This window comes from Lactuca saligna, chromosome 5 (assembly GCF_052625555.1).
Source record: "Lactuca saligna cultivar CGN05327 chromosome 5, ASM5262555v1, whole genome shotgun sequence".
Lineage (NCBI taxonomy): Eukaryota > Viridiplantae > Streptophyta > Magnoliopsida > Asterales > Asteraceae > Lactuca > Lactuca saligna.
The window spans coordinates 163,924,555-163,948,198 of record NC_136421.1 but is presented as its reverse complement, the minus strand read 5'-3'; the positions used below and the strand labels follow the sequence as shown (position 1 = coordinate 163,948,198).

Genomic DNA, 23,644 nt, shown 5'->3' with positions numbered 1-23,644 from the left:
ATGGGTTGTGTAGTTCACTTCATGCGTCTTTAGCTGTCGGGATGCATAGGCTATCACTCTCCCACGTTGCATGAGAACGCAACCTAAACCCTGATTTGATGCGTCGCAGTAGACTACAAAGTCTTCCGTTCCTTCAGGTAGAGATAGTACAGGTGCGCTACAAAGAGCTTGCTTCAAGGTTCGAAATGCGATTTCTTGTTTGTCTGTCCATTTGAATGATACGCCCTTTTGGGTAAGCGAGGTAAGTGGCTTGGCGATCTTAGAGAAGTTTTGAATGAATCTCCTATAGTAGCCTGCTAATCCCAAGAATTGACGAATTTCCGTGGGCGTTGTCGGGATTGCCCAACCTTCTACCGCTTTGACCTTAGAGGGATCCACATGGATTCCATCTCGGCTGACTACATGGCCTAGGGAGTTCACGCTCCGCAGCCAGAACTCACACTTGGAGAGTTTGGCGTATAGTTTTTCTGATCGTAGAGTTTCTAAGACTTGTCGGAGATGTTGGCCATGCTCTTCCTTGTTTTGAGAATAGACAAGGATGTCATCGATAAAAACAATGACAAAGTTGTCGAGAAACGGTCGGCAGATTCGATTCATTAGGTCCATAAATGCAGCGGGGGCATTCGTTAGACCGAAGGGCATTACGACAAATTCATAATGTCCGTAACGAGTTCGGAAAGCGGTTTTTGGAATATCATCTTCCCGGACTTTGAGTTGGTGATACCCGGACCGTAAATCTATTTTAGAAAAGTAACTAGCCCCTTAGAGCTGGTTAAATAGGTCATCGATTCGTGGGAGTGGGTAGCGGTTTTTGATTGTGAGTTTGTTTAACTCTTTGTAATCGATACACATTCTAAAAGATCCGTCTTTCTTTTTGACAAAGAGCACCGGAGCTCCCCATGGCGAGTAACTAGGTCGAATAAATCCCTTATCCAAAAGTTCGCTGAGTTGGCTGGATAATTCCTGCATCTCGGCAGGAGCCAACCGATAGGGTGATTTAGCAAGAGGAGTTGCTCCTGGGATAAGGTCAATTCGAAATTCGACCTGTCTTTCTGGGGGCACTCCCGGAAGATCTTCAGGAAATACATCCGGAAATTCACATGCCACTGGAATGTCTCGAACGTTAATCTCCTCCTTGGTCTTGTCCACCACATGAGCCAGGAACGCCAGATTGTTCCTTCGTAGATATTTTTGTGCCTTGACACACGAAACGAGGCGAAGGTTCATGCTAGATTTGTCTCCGTAGACCACTAGGGTTTCGTGATTTGGAAGACGAAGACGGACGGCCTTTTCGTGGCACATAATGTCGGCATGGTGGGGGCTTAACCAGTACATACCGATGATCACGTCGAAACTCCTAATTGATACTGACATTAGGTCTATTCGGAAGACGTGTTGATTAAGAGTTAGGGTACATCCGATGTAGATTTCCCCAGTGGATTCGGTTTTCCCATTGGCCATTTCCACCGTATAGGCTTCATTTAGCTTTTGGGGAAGTTGTTTTAATAAGTGCTTAAACTTATTGCTTACGAAGCTTCGCTCCGCTCCGGAGTCAAATAAGATGCATGCATAAGCGTGGTTTAAGAGAAACATACCGGTAACAACAGAGGGATCCTGAATAGCTTCCCCCTGACCCACTGTCATCATCCTTCCTGTTCCTCCATTTCTTGAATTGTTGTTGTTGGGACAGTCTCGGCGGACGTGTCCAGTCTTCCCGCATCCGTAGCAGGTGTAGCTAGGCCCTGCGCTGTTGCCGCTGACATGGGTGTTGTTGTTGTTGTTGATTCCCTGATTTTGGTTATGGGGAGGGTAAGCTTTGCAGTACTTTGCAGTGTGACCCCCTTCGGTTGCAGCTGGTGCACTGAAAATCCTTGCATGCTCCATAGTGATGGAAACCGCACTTGTTGCATTTGGGAAGATTACCGGAATAAGGTTTGGAAGTATTTGAAGTGGCTGAGGTTGGAGCATGTGGTGCGGCTGGAGCCGATGTGGTAACGGCATTTACCGCCACTGTCTGCTGTTTCTTGGAGGTGTCGGGGCCCTGACGCCCCTTCCTCTTATTGTTCTTTCCCCTCTTGTCATCTCCTTCCTTCTTCTTCTCAGCCTCCACTGGTTTCTCTCCCTTTTTGTTATTATGGTCGTACAACCTCTTCGCCAGTCTCTTTGCACTGTCAAATGTTTCGGGGTTTGCAGCTCTCACATTCCCTTGAATTGGTGATGTGAGTCCCTAGATGAATCGCTCGATCTTCTTTCCTTCCGAGGTGATCATACCCGGGCACAACAGAGATAGTTCGCTAAATCTCGATATGTAGGCATCAATATTCGCGTTCTGCACAGTGAGGTTCCATAGCTCTTGTTCCATCTTCTGTATTTCGCCTCGTGGGCAGTACTCTGTCATCAACATTTCTTTCATTTCTGTCCAGGGGATAGAGTTGGCTACAGGGAGCGTCATGGATTCTACATGTCCATTCCACCAGGTGAGCGCCTGATCCACAAAAGTGCAAGCTGCGAAATTCACCTTCATGTGCTCAGGGCAGTCGCATATCTCGAATATCGATTCCACCTTCTCGATCCAACGCTTCAGAGTGATCACTCCTCCTTGTCGTCGTCGGTCTCCTCGAACTCGTAGTCGGTGTCCATGTACTCGTCTGGTTCAACACCGTGGACTCTCTCTTGATTTCCCTCGGGTCCGTCCTCGAGCACCCCGTGTGCCTCAGGGGCTTGGAAGAACTGAATGCCCTGATGCTCTCCCTCCATGACGACTGGGAGAAACTATGCGAATAAGCTATCACTTTCCTATGATTCTAACGCTATGGCACAAGCTAAACCGACATCCTATTCTTGGTGGTAGGGGTATAGTTTTTAGGTTCCCTAACTATCCCGATCTCATCGAGACGTGTATTAGTTTTACTTTGGAGAGAATGTAGTTGATCAGGATACATTCACTCCTTGGTATCACTAAGAATAGTCCCAATTTAACCGAGATACCAGCATTATTGTGTTTGATTCGGCGTTATGTTCTTATTCCTAATACAAGCAAGCATATTTTATTTACTTGTTTTGTTCAGAGTTATGTTAGTCCCTCTTTTTGGTTTATAGTTGCATATCCGTGTGTGGCGAGATATGCTAGTTCACTATAAACAATGCTCTAATACCAACCTGTCACACCCCCGAACCAGACGGCGGAAACGTCCGAGGGCTATCGTGACTCATTGAATACCATTACAATGCATATACATGAAACATAGGCATTGAGAATACAATGGGTGGTGAAGTGTTGTGATCTACGTTAATGAAAACGGCCAATCGACAACCTTACAAGTGATCCTTAGGTGCCACTCGCAATTCTTCACACAGCTCAATCCTCCCGGACTTGTGTAGTCCCACGACTGGAGGGAAGGAGAGAAGGTGCGAAACCCTCGGTATTTCCCCGCGTCGATTGGGATAAATGCAATTGCGAAGGGCCCGAAGCCCAACCCGCAATCGTGAGTTACCGACTTTACTAGCAGCACTGAAGAACCCTTGGGGTCCAGCAGCATGTATGCCATTGAAAGTCTTGTTACGTCATGTCGGATCGGTAAAACCCAACACTTCGTAAGTGAGAGAGAGACCTTCGGGCCTTAAGATCAGGTCATTGGGCTAGCTAGGCTCAACGAACAAGATTTTACACTTTTGGGGCCCAAAGATGGTGCATAGACGTCTGCGCACACTCGTATGTATAGTGAATTCTCCATCGTTATTAGTTATGAATCGAAATGTCGTAATGTCGTCGTGTTAGTGGTTTTGGATTTTTATTGGTTCGAGACCGAACCAATTCGTTTAACAACGACTTTTGGTATTGGAGTGTATTGTAATTCATCGACAAGCGTGGTATCGTCAATTGGTCAAATTGCATGTATTAACTAGCATTGAAGATTTTCTGTTTTCAGCCCTTCCTTAATTGTAGAATTTACCCTTTTCACCCCTTTATTTAAAAACTTTCCGGTTTGGTTCTTAAATTAATTTTCTTGACATTTTTATACCAAAAATTATTGAAATAGGTATTTTCCAGCATTTTTATCATAGAAAACAGTTTAAACCCTTGAAATTTCAGTTTTCTCGGTTATAGCCCCTGTTTTTCGCAACTTTTACATTTTTGACCCAATTTGGAAAAATTTTACAACTTTGGTCCCTTTTAAATTTGAAAAGCATTGTAAACCCTTGAAAAGCACATGGAACACTTATAGTCCACTGTTTTACAGAAAAATGCAGTTTTGGTCCTCCAATTTAGAAAATTTCGCATATTGGGCCTTATTGGGCCGAAAATGTCATACTTAGCCCAATAAGCTTGGAATTTATATTTTGAACCCTCTAAACAATATATTTTCAGAAAATACCTTATGTAAACTGTTTTGACTCATCTCACCCATCAGATTTCGAAATATTTCACTTTAGGCCCTTTAACTTTGTATTTTCAACATTTTATGTCAAAAAAATGAGTTTTTAGTCCAAGTTAAGTGTTGTCAAGCTATTTAGCCATTTTCTTAGTATACTTTGCATGTGATAGTCTATTTTATGCTATGATAAAATATATGTCTCGGTTTTTAGCATATCACCCTAGATCTATCATAAAAATCATACAAAACATACATGTAAGCATAGAAATCAACCACAACATACACATAATGATGGATCTACACTTTTTCTTGTATTCTCCCCCACAAAAACTCATAAAAACCGAAAATAAGGGGATATGAAACTCACCTTGGGTGTTGGTTCGGTTTTTGAAGAAAGAATAGAAGAAAGTTTGGTGATTTTCGGCCTTAGCACCCCTTGATGAAGATCTCGGCCTTGAGGTGTTTCTAAGATGATGTTTAACTTGCAAAATCCTCTTGAAAGCCTCTTAGAATTCTCGAAATTTTTGGAGAGGAAGGAGAGAGTTTCTTGAGTGAATTTAGAGAGAGTTTGTGAGGTGTGTGTGTGTGGGTTATTCTCGGCCGAAACAAGAAGGGAGAGGGAGAGAGAGAAGAAAAGACCTTGAGGTGATGCTTGCATGGAGGAATGAGATATTGCATGGAAAACCTATGGGCAATAATGAGGTGGCACACTAAGGTCAACCCTCCTCTTGGGCTTGAGCTTTTGGGCCGAAAATAATGGAGGAAATGAGGGTGTTTGGGCCTTAATTACTTAAGCCCAATTTTTCTTGGTTAAGTTGGGTGATTTTTGGTCCAAATCAATTTAAATGTGATTTTTGTGACTTGTTAGGGTCAAATTAGGTTAATTATGGTCCATAGCCATTAATTTATTTCATTTTAGGTTCAACCTAGCCCAAAATATTGAAATAAATGAATGTGGGTCCAATTAGAGCCCAATTAGGGTTCTAAGCCCATGATAGTCCAATTGGAAGCTTATTGGTCCATTTGGATCCAATAAGGAAGTTCTAGTCCAAAATGGACTTAACAAGAACTTCTAGGGTTTTCCAATTATTTGATGACTATTTGTAGTACTTGTATAATGTATTTGATTGAAGTTTTTGATTCACATTAGCTTGAATGTATGGATTACATGACACAAAATTTCCAGTTGTGACATCGAGGGCTGCCAGAATTTTTTGTTAATTTTCATTTCTCTCACCCCTAAACTTTCTTTCTACGTGCAAGTTATACCCCCGAAGCCTTGGTATTTTCTCGACCCCCGAGGCAAGTCCCGAAGCCCCGAAGATCCCGAGAAAAAGAGTTTTTAAGCCAAAACTCTACCCACATGAAGCCCGGTTTTTGGAGAAAACATCCCAGTTTCATCAAAGAGTATTACGTTAAGAGCGGTAGTGCTGTCCGACAATCGTCTTAACAAGTGAGTGCATAGTCTCTTTCATAAACACGATTTTAATACAAGTATTGTTTGAATGTATTAAGTATACATTTTGAGAGAGTGTATAATCCCTTTCTTCTAACACATAGGTATGAAGTATCTTCTATAGAATACGTACTATGTGTATATATATTATCTGTGTATTTGGAGTGAGTATTGAATGGATATTTTATACAGGTTTTAAGTTGTATATGAATGTATAAGTATATTGTTATCTACTAAAATGTTTGTTAAAACATGGGTAGATAGTTGACTTGTGATAAAATGATGAGAGGCCTCGATGTTGTTGCTGATTCAGTCATCTAGCGGGGTTTAGATGACGACCACGAACTTTTCTAGACAGTCTAGTGGAACGCTGGTAGGATCACCGCCTGTAGGTGCTAATAAACTTGAGTGTTCATTTGTTGTACTCCATCCCCCACATGGTTACCTTGTTTGGCATATATTGCTCAGGAAGCCCCAAAGCATGTGTTGTCGCCCCGATGAAAATCCTTAGGCTAGGTCCCTTGTGATAGTTGTTTTAGGGACGTAAAGTGAGGATAACGGGAATGGGTAATTGGGTTATTTTTGGTTGATGAAATTAATATAATTATTTGTTGTGGGTTGAAATCCCTATATGCTCACCAGGCTCCCAAATCTGACCCACTCAGTTTTTCTTTGTATTACAGGTAGTAGCACCAAAGCGTAAGTTGGATGACCTATCAAGATATTTTGGATTATAGGCCAGTAGTTGTAAATAACTATTGTAAGGCTTATAATGTGTCGTTTATGCTTTTGGTCTGTATCGGAACATGACATCCCATATTCTATTATATAATGAAAATACATTTCTTTAAGAAATGCTTTGGTAAATCTTATTTTATCATATTTTGTTTTGAGAACAAATTCCGCAACTCTTTTAATCAAAGGATTACGATGAAATTATTTTAAAAGCATAAATTAAACCGGTCTTTTCTGGCCGTGAATTTGTGGATATCACACATACTATAACTAGAATAGAAAGGAACTTATTATAAATAGAACATAAAGGAACTTACTTTAACTAGAACAGAAAGGAACATACTATAACTATAACAGAAAGGAACATACTATAACTAGAACAGAAAGGAACATGCTATAACAAAAATAGAAAGGAACATACACCCTTTTACGAGAACAAGATAACACTAATGTGAAATCACTACTTCACAACATAGCAATATACTTGTTATGTCGCGTTTTGTAACCAGAATCTCCTGGAGGGAGAGCGGGCATTGTATGTATAGATCTATACGGGACTAACAATCCCACACCCCTGACTATTAGCTACAGTCCCACCCGGCATGGCCAAGGGGTGACAAATGTCAGATATTCGGTTTCGACACCAGAAGGTTGTCATGTTCATTCTTGTCGGTTAGCATGGTTACAACCTTATCACATTATAACCCTAATTAAAGCAACTTAATTACAGGGTTGTCATTATACCAGTAGCATATGCTTAAAACTACTTTGTATTAACCATGTCCCACCATAAGCTAAACGGTTATATGGGACTTAAAACTACTTTTAACAGAAAAAACGGAAAACATTCACCTCATCACTTTATGGAGAATTAAAAATTTTGTCTAAATATGTTATAAGTACAATAACACTTAATCAGAACGGTTCTATGGAGTAAAACTACTTTTCAGTTGTAAATTAGAAACTATAGGACTTTCTGGAACAAACTCAATCATTTTCTTACACTAAACAACCATAACTAAATACTTATGAACTCACCATCATGATATGCTGATCCTCTCTTTCAAAATAACTTGTATTCTCAGGAATTTAGTAGACATCTACACTCCAGGAGATTTTGAAGTCAACTTAGTACCGTGCTACGTCTTTTGTATTTTACTATATCAAATTTGATGTTGAATATTAACTGCTTGAGCACTTATGTAAAACCATATACATTATTAATGCAATGGTTGTTGTAATTTGATTACTATAATGCATGTGTTGTGATACTTGACATGACGTCCTCCACCCCCAAATATTTCTGCCAATTCGGTGTGGGGGTGTGACACCTCTCCACCGGGGGAACATACTCATCTCGGAACATCATAGAAAACCTCTCCCATGTAACTACAGTGTCCTCTACAGGAGTATAAGTGGCTGTCACAAACTTCCACCATTCCTTCGCTCCCAAGCGAAGCTGGTTCAGCGCGAGTTGTACCCTCAAGTGATCTGGACATAAACAAGTGTAGAAACACCCCTCGATATCAGATATCCATCTCATTGCAACCATCGGATCTTGAGAACCATCAAACTTTGGTGGCTTCGTGTTTCTAAACTCCCGTTATAGCAACGAGTCACCCCGTTGTGGCCTGGCAGTAGCGACAGTTGCGGTGGCTGCAATAATAGCCGCCTTTGTAACAACATCATATCACTTATCAAACGTCTCGATCATAGTGGTATTTATAGACCCAAACATCTCCGGAATAGCCTCTCGTATGGCTGCGGCCACCTCATCATGAATCATCATGTGAATCTCATCATCGCTAAATCCACTGCTCTCTAGGTTGTGGTGCGTACCCACCATGATGTCTCTGAAACACAACACAAAATAATCAGAGACTCTCTTGAGTATACCCACACTCGATCACTCGTCCCTGCATGCTCCTCAACATCCTAAGGATTCTTACTTGGACTGCCTATAGATCCGATGTTTTTAGTAGTACGAGCCCAATACTACCTTCCACACCAACCTGTATTCACCCCAAGTTCTCCTCCTAAGATTCTAATTCACAAGTAATCTATGTCTCAAAAGTCATAGACTACTCTCAGTAGACATTTCATAAGCTCATCTAGGTGTTTCTCCTATATTTTCTCTCAAATCACGAACCATCTCTAGGTGATCTCTACTAAATACTCTTACTCAACTCATACTCAAAAGCAAATCACAGATAACAGCAACTCCTAGGCTAATTCATCTCAAATCAAGCCACTCTAGACCATAAATATGAAATACCTAGCCCACTCTCTAGCATGCATAATGTCTCATAAAATATCTCACAAATATCCCATAACACAAAAGTAAGGGTATTTTGGGAAATCATCGTTCGGTCTCTCGCTGATTGTACACACTGCTCCAACTGGTTATCTCTTAAACTCTTTCTCATTTTAGAAAAATTATCTCTTTTTGAAAAAAAAAATCTCAAATCCTCAGTTTGAGTCCAAACACACCCAGAGGTGAATCTGGATCCCTCAAACCAAAGCTCTGATACCAACTTGTAACAACGTATATTTTTAAACCAAAATTTTCATTTTAAAAAAACACATATATGTCAATCCGAAAATCACAAAAGTGTAACAATATCAAGTCATTAAAACACATATCCAAAAACTGTATAAATCACAACTCCAAGATCCTCACAAAACATAACTCAATCTCTGATGTGTGTACAATCAAGCTGGCACCTTCCCGTAATCCTAAGAAGTACCTGAAACACATAACACGGTAAGCACGAAGCTTAGTGAGTTCCCCAAAATACCACGTACACAAACAATAAGCCTCTCATGGATATAGCTCGACATGGACCCTACAGTCTCATACATATCAGTAAGGACCCTCCGATCTCATGGCTCGGTATGGACCCTCCAGTCCTGTGTCTCAGTGGGACCCTCCAGTCCCACAGCTTGGGTGGACCCTCCGGTCCTAGCTCGGTAAGCTCAGAATAATACACAGCATAAATCACAAAGACATAATGCAGGATATCACAATACTCAAATAAACACATAAGACCCTATGGTCACACAACTCAGATTACCACTCTAGGTATGTATAGTGAGAAGACTCACCTCCTAAGAATCGGATAACCTCGAACTCGAATCACCGGTCTAGCCTCCGCCTAACACATACGATAATTATCCCTAATTAATAATGACTCTCATGAAGCTAGACTAACCCTTCTATAAAATCATAGAAGGGTAAAAGACCATTTTACCCCTCCATGGGCTTAATAGTTAACAAAATAACCAAACCCTAAAAGTCAACCAAAAAGTCAACGATAGGGAGTACGCTGTGCGTACCAGCTCTCTACGTTGGGCGTACTCTGCTACCATGCAGGCATCGGGGATGCTCGATCACTACGCTGCGCGTACTGGGATTACGCCCGATGTAAGTCCCAATTTCACTCTTCTCACTCATTTGGTCTTATTCAGTTAAGACCTTGGCTAAAGCTCATATATCATGCATGGCTTGATTCCAACATCCAAGATTGGATTTTTATGGCATTACACCACTAAATACACTCGAAGGCGTTGATCATAGTCTCTGGATCTCATTATCTCATAAAGTCTCCAAATTTTGGGACAAAAACCCTAAAATACACTATTAAGATGCACAAATCAAAAGAGTGAGAAAGCTTGAAGCTTTATACCTTTATGTGAAGCTCCCAACATAGATATGCTCAAATCCAAGGTCCTGGACTCTCACTCCTTCTTTAAAGCTTCTTCTTCACTTTAAGAACACAAGAATTCACTTAAAAAGCTTTCAAATGCACTCACAAGCTCTATGAACGAAGATTTATCGTTAAGAGGGTTTGTTGTCTGAGAATGGTGGCCAGGAATGAGGCCATCATATCCTTTATATAGGGGACTCACCCCAAGTTAGGGTTTTCACTCTAGGCCTAGTACGCCCAACGTACTAGGTGGCTTCTGCATCAAACTGCACACATATGAATACGTTGAGCGTACACCTGAGTACACCCCGCGTACTCATTTACCACCTTTTCTCAATAGAAAGTGCTAAAATGGATGAGTTCTCAAAAGATCAAGGGTTAAAAATTATACATGGACTTGGAATGTTACATGAACTCTCAGGGAATGATGCAGAGCTTTTCACCATTCAAGATGTCCATGGTGTCGTGGTGAATAATGCACAACAAGAATTATTGCGGTGGCATGTTGAAAATGCCAAAAATAACCCTAAAATCATTCGTGCAAATGAAAAGTGCGCATGTGGTGTCATAGAATCTATTGATCATTTCAATTTGGGAACAAGTATATCATCTAGAGATGTAACGAATCTTTCAAATGTGAATTTTGATTGTTTTGTCCCTGCAAATGAAGTAGTCAAACTTTGCTTATTTTTAGAGAGGTGGCGATGGCTAGAAGTTGAAAATCCTGATGTCTTTTTGAGCAACCTCAAATTTGTACGTGTATGTTACTAAATTGTAAATTTTCCTTTACATTCATAAATAAAACAAATTATAATAATATTTGCCAAATTTAATATGCAGATAGGCAAAGGGTTTGTGTCTTAATACATTATATCATTTTTTGTTAAAACCCTCGAATCATTCTATCCAGATTACGTTCTTATTCCATTAAGGCCATTAAATAAAAAACAAAGAAGCCATGAATACCTTTTTTTACACACAGTTACATATTTAATCCAATTTTTTTATGCAGTTTGCTTTTGATGTGTTTGTTCATCTATCTGGTCTTGAGCTATCTCTTTATGATTGCATTGATAAACTAAAAGCACTGTTGTGGGGACAAAAGGGGAAAACAATATCGAGTTTAGGTTGATCAACTTTTCCATCACGAATTTATTCATACATGTGGCTTGTGAATTTCAACAATGGGAACAAACTGGTGAAGAACAACACGGTTGTTTGTTAACATTTGTAGTTAGCTAAAAGGCAAAGGTTTTTAATTTTTTAGCTATCATTAATCACTTTATTACCCTTTAGTGTTTATTGATGTGATGTGTTTTTTGTTGGTTTTAGGGGATGAAACCTGCAGAAGGATTAGATTTGATTCATGTGCATCAGATATGGATCGATAACAACATACAGTATATGCGAAATGATTGGGCCTTCTAAGCTTGTATGTCATGCCAACTTTTTAAATATTTTGCATGAATAAGTTGCATATTGTGTATGAATGTATAAAATCTTTTCTTTTTTGGATGTGACATTCTTTAAAAAAAAAGCTTAACATGTACCTTAACAAACATTCTTCTTCATGACTCATATATTAACAACCTTTATCCAATTCACATGAATTGCACTTACTAAAACTTTATAATTATATTAAAAATGACAAAGCAACAACTATTGCAAGTCGATTAGTTTACAATAAAATTTAACCCCGCAACAAAAAACATAGTCCATTTATGAGATTTAGCTTTACTAATGTACTTTTCATTTTACCAACAATAGCAACATAGTTTTAGTTTTTCCCCAGAATAACAGTGAAGTTCATTTTATTATCTTACCGAAATCACTTTTTGTGGGCCGTGCTAAGCACGACCCTTTTAACTTCACTAGTATATATATATATATATATATATATATATATATATATATATATATATATAAACCTAAATTAAACTTTTAAATACCTTTTACCTTATAAAATTCATATCTACATCAAAGTGTTTGGTCTTTCAGTGGAAAACAAAAATTAAAACTACCTTCATAACAAATTCATTATTATTAAAAAAATTGAAACAAGAATCAAATTTTTTATCCCCAAATCAAATAACACTTTTAATATCCAAACATTTTCCCAAATTACTATTAATTTATAGAAAAGCATCTACAAGGAAATTTGATAATAGTTACATAAACTACTAAAATCTAAACTAATCAAACTAACAATATTGTACCTTCTTCCCAACAACAAAAGACGAATTAGTTATTCGATTGTTTTGAAACATAATGCTTTCCAACAAAATATTCAGATGGCGAAGCATAATACTCCCCTACATCTTCAAAAAATGAAATCCCTGATTGTTCGGATCCAGGTTTCTATGTGATAGTATTTAGCATTATGAATTATGAATAAGTGTTTCCTAAAAAAGTCAAGGGAAAAAAATGCAGCCACAACGGTAAATAACAATGTATAATACAACTTGGTTTGAGTATAGTTTTCTCGTCTTGAATGAACCTTTTAGGATGCAAACAAATAGACTATTTTACTTGTAACAAATCAGCCAACGCAAGTTATATGATCAATATAGAATCAACCCAAAACAATAAGTAATTAACCAATAAAGACACTGAAATTTTTAGCGTAAAAACTTCTCAAGAAAAAGAGTAAAACCACATGACTACTAGAACCGCTTCAAATCCAACATCTCCAATATTAAAGAAATATAAATTCTTTTCTACATGTACTAGAGGCATACAATAATCATCATACATTTGGAACTAAATCACATCAAGTATATGGTATCAAATAACAAAAAGAAATGATGAAGATCACAAAAAACGTTGCTAATTTCCAATAGCAACAGAAGCGACGGTTCCTGAGCCTATGGAACGGATCTGTAGAACTCAACCATTGGATATGAATTTCTCGATGTTAGGAAGACGTTGTCCGAAAATCAAAGAAAACGAACTGTTGGATCTTGGGAAATGATGAAACACTGCAAGTGTATCAAGAAAAACAGGAAAAGAAGGAAACCTATCTTTTGCTCTTACTCTCTCTATTTGGTATTGTGATTTTTTTGTGTGCATCATATGGAACATTAGGGAAGCAACTAATGCATATAACATGGGCCAATATGGGCTAAAGAAATGTTGGGCTACTCATGGGCTAAAATAAAGGGATATATATAGTAAAGTCCCAATATTTTCATCGATTTGACAAGAAAGTCCTAAACTTTATTTTTTTGACAGTATAGTCCAAGTTATCGGCAGTTTTTGACACTTTTACCTTTTTTTCCCACTTACTCGGTAATTAGGACTTTTTGGTCAAAAAAATAAAGTTTAGGACTTTCTTGTCAAATCGTCAATTAGGACTTTACTGTCAAAAAAATAAAGTTTATGACTTTTTTGTCAAATCCTTGAAAATATTGGGACTTTAGTGTATATATAATTTTTTTGGTTTGAAATTTAATGTTATGATACTCTTTAAGCATAAGACTTATTGAAACCTTCTCTAATCTGCTAGATCCTATTGAAATCTTTTACGTTTGCTTCTTGTTAAATCGTTTTTTTAAATCTCAACAAACCGACATTGAAAAAAATTGAGATAATCAAGAAAGAAAGAAAGAACTAGGGTTGTGTTGGTTTTTTGTAGTCTCAAAAATGGAGAAATTAGAAACCTAAAAAACGAAATTGCCCTAGCTTTATAACAATACAAACAACACATGCCTAGTCAAAAGGGTGTGAATGTGGAGAAGTGAAAGAAGGGAAATTTTTTTTTGTAGTTTCTTATTTCTCCATTTTTGGGACAGCAAAAAGCCAACACAACCCTGGTTCTTTCTTTCTTTCTTGATTATCTCAATTTTTTTCAATGTCGGTTTGTTGAGATTAAAAAACGATTTAGCAAGAAGCAAACGTTAAGGATTTCAATAGGATGTAGCGAATTAGAGAATGTTTCAATAACTCTTATGCTTAAAGAGTATCATACCATTAAATTTCTAACAAAAAAAATTATATATACACTAAAGTCCCAATATTTTCAACGATTTGCCAAAAAAAGTCCTAAACTTTATTTTTTTTACAGTAAAGTCCTAATTGACGATTTGCAAGAAAGTCCTAAACTTTATTTTTATGAAAAAAAAAATCTTAATTACTGGCTAACCGGGAAAAAAGGGTAAAAGTGTCAAACACTGCCGATAATTTGGACTTTACTATTAAAAAAATAAAGTTTAGGACTTTATTGTCAAATCGATGAAAATATTGGGACTTTACTGTATATATCCCTAAAATAAACCCAACAAATCTCCACCTTTTAGACCTATGAGGAAGATTTCGCCATCCCGACGCTCAAGCAACATGTCTTCAACTTCTCCCTTGCTAAAGATTTAGTTAACATATCAGAACAATTATCATTGGTATGAACTTTTTCAAGTTTAAACAAGTTGTCTTCAAGAGCATCTCTAATCTAATGATACATCACATCGATATGCTTTGATTTTTTTTTTTTTTGAAGCATTGAATTCTTAGCAAGGTGAATAGCACTTTGATTATCACAAAAAACCATGTAGAGTTTTTGTAGAAAACCAAGCTCTTGCATCAATCTTTTTAGCCATAATAGCTATTTGCATGCTTCTATTGCTGCCATATACCCAACCTCAGTTATGGACAAGGCAACACACTTTTGCAGCCTTAACTGCCATGCCATAGCTCCCCCTTCAAAAGTCATCAAATATCCAGAAGTGGATTTCATGTTGTCCTTATGTCCTACCAGATCAGAATCTGTATAACCGAAAAGCATAAGTCACTACAAGAAAAAGACCCTTTTATGACGCCCAAACGAAGACAATCATTGATTTATGTTACGAAAAGAGAGTGACATTAAAAAAGTGTCATCTCCTCAAAAAATTTAAGGATTTAGGTCACGCATTATTGCGTGCCCTTAAATTAGTGTCTCATGTAAAAAAAATTAAAAACATGTAGGGCACTTTATCTAAAATGTGCGTCCTCTGTGAATGTCGTTTTATATTTTTTTAAGAAATGTGTGTCTCTCTTCTTAGAAGGAAAATGAAATCCCAAAAAAATTTAATCCCCACTTTCTTCTACTACATTCGTTTTGATCTGTTCTCTAGTATCTCCTTTCCTTTGTCTCCGCCCCTCACCCACCTCTGCTACCTCCAACCCACATCGACTCTTCAGGCCTGCACGATGATAATGTATCGGTCTTATCGACCAACACTTCATCCACCATCACCATTTGTAGCTCTCTCACCCCATCCTCACTGTTAAAACTTGCAAAAATCCTTATAACCTTCTAACAACAATTAGATTTCGGCGCTCTGTGACTATCGACGGGAGCAAAACCTAATGTTGAGTCAATGGCATGTGTGTATATTCATGTACAGAACTCGGAGGATGAGGTACGAGTGGCTCTGGACCAACTTCCTAGAGACACAACTGATATCCTTGACATTCTTAAGGCCGAACAAGCACCTCTCGATCACTCGCTCATTATCGCACCTAGTTTCGTTCCTAAGTATTACCTACTAGATTTAGTTTCCGCTTAAAATTTTAAGTTTCATGAACGATTACAACTATGCTTAAGATATATCGTGTTTATTTCGATTTTGTGCAATTTACTAAATCCCAGTCAGGATGATTCAAGAGTATTTGATGTTTCGAGCAAGGGCTATGTGATTATGGACCTTATGGGAAAACCTGGTCTCTCCTTTTCATGATTTAGGTCAAACTTTTGTTAAATTTGGGTTTGATGCAGAGGGAGTACTTTAAACAAGGAAAAGTTGAACAGTGTTAAAACTTGACAAGTATTTGTTTCTAGAAGCTAATTTCAATCAATTTTAAGGTATACCAACATTCATATGTCCCTAATTGATTAATTGTATGATTCAATAGGCCTCTACATTTATGTGTGACAACATGGAATGTAGTTGTTGTTAAACGATGGACTGAAGTTGCATCCTCTGAAGAAATTGCAGAAGCCATAGATGTACCTAGTCTTGTGGGGACCTGTTTTGCATAATTTGATAAAAATAATAATTTGAAAGATTAAAATTACCGAATATAGGAGGAAATTACTGAGTTATATCACCAATAATAAACTTAATATGTAGTTAAGTACACATACTTGTCAAGTTTTAACAGTGTGTTTGAATGATGTAGGATATGAAAAGAAATAAATAATTAGATTTCTTGAACCTCATTAAAGTTTCATCAATAGTTTTTTGAGAAATTAAATATCATCCTAGCTTTTATTCCTACATATCATCCTACCCAATTAAATGGTGACATGTGTAACATTTAATGCCTTTTTAATGAAATTTAAAGATATTTTAGGATACTAATATGACATTTGTCATTATTTAAATGGGAAGGAGGATTTGTAGGAACAAAAGGTAAGAGGATATTTAATTTCTCATATTTTTTTTTTACTTTTTTACTAATAGGAAAAAGAGAAAATTGGATGAGTATGAGTCGGTCAAACGGTCAGCCATTCAACCAAAAAACAACTTCTTCTCAAGGGGCGGTTATTCCGATCTGTTTGCTAGTCCTGCTAACATGATGGATAACAAAGATCCCATGAGGAAAGGTAATCTCATTTTGTTTATCTAAAGTTATTTAAATATGATAGATGTAAAACATTTTGTAAATCTAGTTACGTAAGTAATGTATTTTTTGGTTTTAATTTAACCGATGATTTTAGTTTTTCTTAATATATGTTGTTTATCACAGTAGGTAAGTAATATCCTTTCAAACATTAACTTTCCTCCTCACTTTCATCCCTATCACATCTTTAAAGATTACCCTTTTGCACATATTTCTCATACAACTGTCTGAATCTGAGTAACGACCATTTTACCCTTCTATTTAGAAACGATAAAACATCATCTTTCCCACTATGGTAAGCGTTCATTTCCCCTCATAATACAAAAAACGAAAAGACCCACCCTTTTAACCTTTTTAATCTTTTATATTCAGATTTAAATATGAAGGTTTGTACTATAATGGGAGTAGCACATGTACTAAACATCTTGCATTTTTGTAGTATCACATTGTGTTGATTTTATTTAGTATAGAAAACTATGCATGGTTTATTTTTCAGGGCCACGAACTTGCAAGTCACTTGAGTTTCATGGGTGAATGGTTGAAGGAGGAAAGTTGATATTGATATTGTACAACTGACATGATTATTGAAGAGGATTTCTGTGAAGTTCTTGATCAAGAGTTGGGATTGATATTGAAGCTAAGAAACGTGATGATTGGTGGGATACATGAAGGGTTTCAGAGCTTCTTAAGACAATTTAATGATAAGTTACTGAAACAAGAAGGTACCCCTTTTATAGCAATGTGATATTAGGTTATATAGCTAGTGAAAACCTCTTAATAACAATGTACAATCAGATCCCTTTAATATCAATGTATTACAATTTTTTGACATGACGTTATTCGATGAAATTGATTGTTTTGGTATATATTTTTTTCTATATTTTTGTATTATGCGTAAAAGAGTATCGTAAAGGCACATCGTATATGCATATCGTAAATAGTTGCTGAAGTTTATGAGACACAAATGTGTGTCATCTTCATTTATGACATGGGCTTTAATGATACACAATGCGTGCCCTAAACGCACGTCGTAAGGTTACGACACGCAAATGCGTGTTGTCTTCCTTCATGACAGGGCCTTCCTTGATACACGTTACGTGTTGTAAATGAGCGTTGTAAATGTGTGTCGTAACTGTGCGTCGTAAATAGATGACGCGCAAAAGCGTGTTGTCTTTCTTCATGACATGGCCTTCCTTGACACACATTTGCGTATCGTCTGAGCGTTTTACAACACACATTTGCATCTCGTCTGAGCGTTTTACGACACACATTGCGCGTCGTAAAAGATTGTTTTTCTAGTAGTGTGAGTGCATAATGTTTCCATCACCCATTTCCTTGATTTTCTTTTCTTTCTTTTTCTTTCTTTTTTCTCACTTTCCCTTTTCCTTCCTTTTCGTCTACATACCATTAAAAAAAATCCTAAGTTATCATTGGGGTTCGATCAAATGGTGAGAATGCTACCACCAATCCTTTCCTTTTCGGTTTCTTTCTCCTTTCTTCCCTTCACATTTCCCTCATTTAAACTACTTCTCTATAATCTAAACCAGCCAGCTAAAAGAACACAAACCTTAAAAAAAGCAAAAACCCTAAGTGATTATTAAGGTTTTGATCAAATATAGCACCCATACGACAAAGATCTTCATATTATCTAGTTTTTTTTTTTTCAAAAAACTTTTTAAATAGATATAGTTTGGTATTTTGATCAAATATGACATACAAAGCAATTATATATGTTTGGAGTAAATGAGCATATTCGGATAGGATGATGTTGTTAATTGCATAGTAAGAAGGAAATTTAAGCAATATTTATCATTACGATGAAAAGATCAAACCCAAAAAGTAGAAATAGATAAGGGGACGAGATGTTTGAAAGTGCACTATTTTCATTTCAATCTCAGTATCTAGTTTCATATTGTGAAAAAAATAAACCTAATACGCTTAATTTATGGATATGGAAACCATTATCATTTACAAGGAGGGGCTTCCTGGTTGATACACATAATTTTCCTGATCCCGTCTTTAGTTTGGCTATTTTGTGTTAATCATGTTTGTTGATGCTTCTTTTTGTAAAAAAATGGCTCATTTCCAATATAATTAACCCATGAGTGAATATTGGTGTTTGTTGAAGCAGGCCAAGAATGTTTAGATAAAGCATAATTTTTTTTTGTGTGTATTTATGGGTTAGGATGCACAATTACGCCGGTGGACACTGTAGCTGAAGTATGTGAAAGAGTATGGAGTCACCAGAGCATCTAACGAGGGAATGGATAAAGGATGGTTGGAGACCGGGGGGGTTGTCCTGGGCCACTATTTGATTTTCCTGTCATAATGTAAAAATTTCTCTTAAGATACACCCTCTAAAAAAATTATATACAACTTCTAATATAAGGTGCAACTACAACAAATATTGTTGTGTATTATACCACTACTGTGGGGTGTTTTTTTTTTTTTTTTCTTTGGAGTATTTAATAATTAGTTGTGAGATCCATGTAACGGATTGGATAAAACAAAAAAAATTAAATATGAAGGTTTAAACAAAAATTTATTTAAATTTTAAATTTGAATTTAAAAGGAACATATCAAATACTATATGAGTTGTAATATTGTAATTTATTGGTTATTTTCAATTAAAGCAATTATTAATTGAGATGTAAGTATGATGTGCTAATTAAAAAAGATAAAAAAAAAAAAAAATAAGAAAATAACAAACGGAAAACATATTTATTCAAAAATACTAAAAGATGACATGTATTCAAATTAATAAAAAAGTGAATAGAACAAAATTATTTTCGATTATTAGAGAGGTTCAACTTTCAAATACCTAAAACTTCCTAAATAATTTTGAAGGAGTATAAATAAATAAATAAAAATAAACCATGTACGGAACTGGAATGTACAAACCCACGTTCAAATCTTGTGCGGTGCATGTTTTTTTTCTTTTTGAGTATTTATTTCTTTTAGAAATATGTAGGAACTTCGACGGAATAAAAAAAATGTTTCTAATTTCTTTTCCTTGGAATTCTCTAAACTTTGTAGGAAATACCGATGCATTATTTGTTTTCCTCGGAAACTTTCATAGAAAAACAAGCTACCTCTCAAATTATGAAGTGTAAAATGTTTCTATATATTTCAACAATAATGATGAGTAATATATATATATATATATATATATATATATATATATATATATATATATATATATATATATATATATATATATATATATATATATATATACATTAAAAATGGACCATTATTAGGAATAGTAAATTCAGGTTGTTTTCGACAGGAATGGTCCTTTGTTTATGGTTGTGTGTTCTCTTCTGTCTAATGTTGTTGTCAGTTTTTTGTGTGGGCATTTTATGCCATTTTGTATATTGTTTATGGACAGGTGTTCCTCATTCACCATTTTTTTGGTCAATCAGCTTTCGATTGTTGTTGTTCTAATCTAGAACCCACCGCCTACCGGTGGCTTCCTCAACCCTCTATGAGTGTTTCTATGGGTGTTTCTCTCTGGAAGCTATTGAGGACCACCATCATCACCGTCTGCTCTTATCATCTCCCTCTCTCTCTCTCTCTCTCTCTCTCTCTCTCTCGATGAAAGACTATTTGCCACCTCGAACCGCTTTGGACTTAGACGATCGTTCCTATTTCCTTTTTTCTCTATCTCCACCCGATTGTTCACTTCTACATGTTCCTAATTCCAGATACGACCAACGATGACGCTTCTCTGCACGTTACGTTCTCCGATTTCGTCACCCGCTAATCTCTAACCCGATGTTGGCTGACAACATCTAATAAAGATACATGTATATCGCCTATCTCTCCTCTCCTCTATTTATCTACTCAGAGGGTAATCGGCTTTCAATAGCCACTCGATTGGTCCTACAAGAAGCAACTCTCTCCTTGTCTCTCTCCGCTTGATCCATCAATTTCGCTTGGTGTGCTCGATTAGCACTTCCTCAAATTAGTGTCATCTCTCTTCGATAAAGGTAAACCCTAATTTTTCGTTTTCAGAAATTACCCAAAATTGTAGGTTGATTTGCTTTGTTCTTTGTTTAAAGAACGAGATGCCCATTCCCTATGGGGTCTTCTTCCCCCTATTGTCAATCATTATCTTCAGATATTTTTATATGTTTACACCTCTTATGATTGTAATTTTTATAATTTTCTTTTTTGATATGTAACATCCCGTTTAAAATAGAATAATTAAATAATAAATCCAGAACCCCGAGAAGTAATTTTTATTTTTATTTTAAGTTATTATAGTCCAAAATCAAATAATAGTTAGTGGGGTGTTGGTTTCGAGAAGCAAAATGATGATATATGAATCTCTGGGGGTTAAAGTATAAATGTGGGACTTATTTTGAAAAGGTTTTGTAGAGGAGGGGCTAAAGAATAAATATCAGACTTAATTTCAAAGGATTTTGGATGACTGGGGCTAAAAGGGTAAATTATGTACCTATGTTGAAAGTAATTTGTCATGGAGGGGCCATATGGTAATTATTGGGACTTAAGTTCAAGGGTTTTTGGATGGCTGGGGTTAAAAAGGTAAAATATGGACTGATTTTTAAGAAAGGGGAAAGGAGGGACTATATTTGTCATTATGGAAACTAGCTTAAGGTGACCGGGTATATAAACTCGTCACCCTTCTGGAACCTTAACCCTAAGAGAGGGAGCCGCAGCTACCACTCTCACTTCTTCAACTCCGGCGTCGTACCACCCTTATGTCTCCCTTCACCAACGGCGATGCCACCACGTTGTTCCCGATCGGCGAACGACGACGGCAACCACTAGAAGTCGCCATTATTCTCCTTCTTTTTCCCCATCCACCATCATAGAGTCCCAGTCACCACCATGTCGCCTGCCGATTCTGCCATTGAAACACCACCATCACTACGTCGCCGGATGTTGCGTGTAGCTGGAAAACCACTGGGATATGTCGTTGTTGCCATTCCTACCGTGGCTACTTGACCGGCAACTAGAAGAAACCACCGCCCCCATCGGTTGAAGATGCACCTACATCCGCTGCGACCTGTCATCACAACTGGCAATGATGCCGCCTCGAGATGTCCGATGTGGTGTGTTTTACGTGTGCAGCTCATGTGTGTGTGCACGTTGTGGTTGTCGTTTGACTGTGAAAGATCGTTTGGCCAGAAAAACCCCATAAAGAATGTTGGGGTAATCGGTTGGTTCAACGGGTCATGGTTTGGATCTAGTTCATGGTCCAGGAGTGTTTGATTGAGTCATGCTGAAATAAAGGGATTATACCCATGTTTTAGAAGGTGTACAACAGAAAAGGTCAAGTTTGACCAAGTTTATAGGAGATAACGAGATGTGCATGTGCGTGTTTAGTATAAATAGGTGTCTTATTTCTTTTGTTCTGTACCTCCATTTTTCATTGAATGTAGAAGCTTTCTTCCAGCAAGTTTACTTTCTAATACATACGTGAGTAGTGTGTGTTGTGTGTGTTTTCAAAGGGCCTGATCCAACAATTGGTATCAGAGCTTAGGGCTTGTGAAGAGGTACAAGGCCGTTTTAAGAGTCGACTTTAGAAGGGAAGGGGCCTTCGGGTTCATTGTTGCCATTGTAGCAAAATCCGGGTGTTTGGCAATGGCTTCTTGGAGGTTCTAGTTGATACAGATGACAGAAATTGTTGTGTGCAGCAGTGGCTGTGGTTTATTATGGTGATTTTTCAGTAGAAACAATATGCTTTCATAGTAGAGGCGTGAACAAATTCAAGACCGCAAAGATGCAGTCTCCATCCTTGATAAGAAATTTTCCCGATTAAAGAACGCCTAACCAGAAGCAGAAAAGAGAAGCGGAAAGAAATCAGAACATGTGAGTTTTGATTTGGCTTGCTCACAGCAGGTAAAAGAAAACAGAAAAAGCAAGAGCTTTGTTTTCTTGACTGATGGAAGAGGACTCTCGACACGAACAGGTTATATTGGAAAAGGTTGGGACTATCACAAACAAGACAAGGTGATGAATCCGACGGTAGGATGTGGGTATGTCACCGGAAAATGGAGTTACCGAAGATGCGTGAGAAAACGAATAGAAAAGATCCCTCAAAGCAGGTGGCTTTGGGTTTGTTTCATTTTGCAGGTGAAAGAAGACAGAAAAAGCGGGTTGCTTTATTTTCTTGATCGGTGGAAGAAAGCTCTCGTTTCACAGAAGTATTAGGTGAAAACTGTAACGCCCGTAGATCCGGGCTAGTCAATTTAGAGGTAATAGGGGTCGAAAATGAATTTTTGACAAAATATTATTAAGAATACATAATCTCAACCAAGTTTTAGTATATATTACAAGGTTTCGGTACATATAAAGAGCGTCGAAATCCGAGTTATAACGAAGAAGTTATGGTCTGTCGAAGTTTTACGGCAAAACCGGCACGGCACCGAGAGACGTAAATAGTGAATTAATGATAGATCTTCTTTTAGCCTTAGTAATCTAAATGAAAGTCGTAGAATATGTTAACCTAAGAGCGTCCATAAAAAGAACGCCCAAATCTGACTTCTTATGAGGAAGTTATGATTTTTCGAAGTTTCGGCTTAGCGGTGTACAGCCCGAAGTTCGAGTATTAGATCGAGCGGTTTTTAACCGACACAACCTAAACGATAATCAAAGATCTCGTTATTATTAGCGTAACGATAAAAATTCAGACGAAAATGGACATCGGATAAAGAAGTTATAAGATTTTAACGGACCAATCCTATCCCGGCTTGTTAAAAATATAACTTTAAAACTAAAGTCAAAATTAGCCGACAGAG

The 23,644-nt window shown here is 37.2% G+C and overlaps 1 protein-coding gene across 1 annotated transcript; it reads left to right on the top strand.

Annotated features, from left to right (window-relative positions):
- Window positions 1-10,625: 10,625 nt before the first annotated feature.
- On the top strand, window positions 10,626-11,406 carry LOC145045913 (sucrose-phosphatase 1-like). The gene is made up of 2 exons (XM_078994203.1): window positions 10,626-11,027; window positions 11,287-11,406. Exons 1-2 carry the CDS (start codon window positions 10,626-10,628, stop codon window positions 11,404-11,406), a joined length of 522 nt encoding a protein of 173 aa, XP_078850329.1.
- The last annotated feature ends 12,238 nt before the right edge of the window (window positions 11,407-23,644 follow it).

Coding starts and splice junctions, on each gene's coding strand:
- LOC145045913 (XM_078994203.1), top strand. CDS start 10,626: ATGGATGAGTTCTCAAAAGATCAAGGGTTAAAAATTATACATGGACTT. Junction 11,028..11,286: donor TTTTGAGCAACCTCAAATTT/GTACGTGTATGT, acceptor TTTTTTATGCAG/TTTGCTTTTGATGTGTTTGT.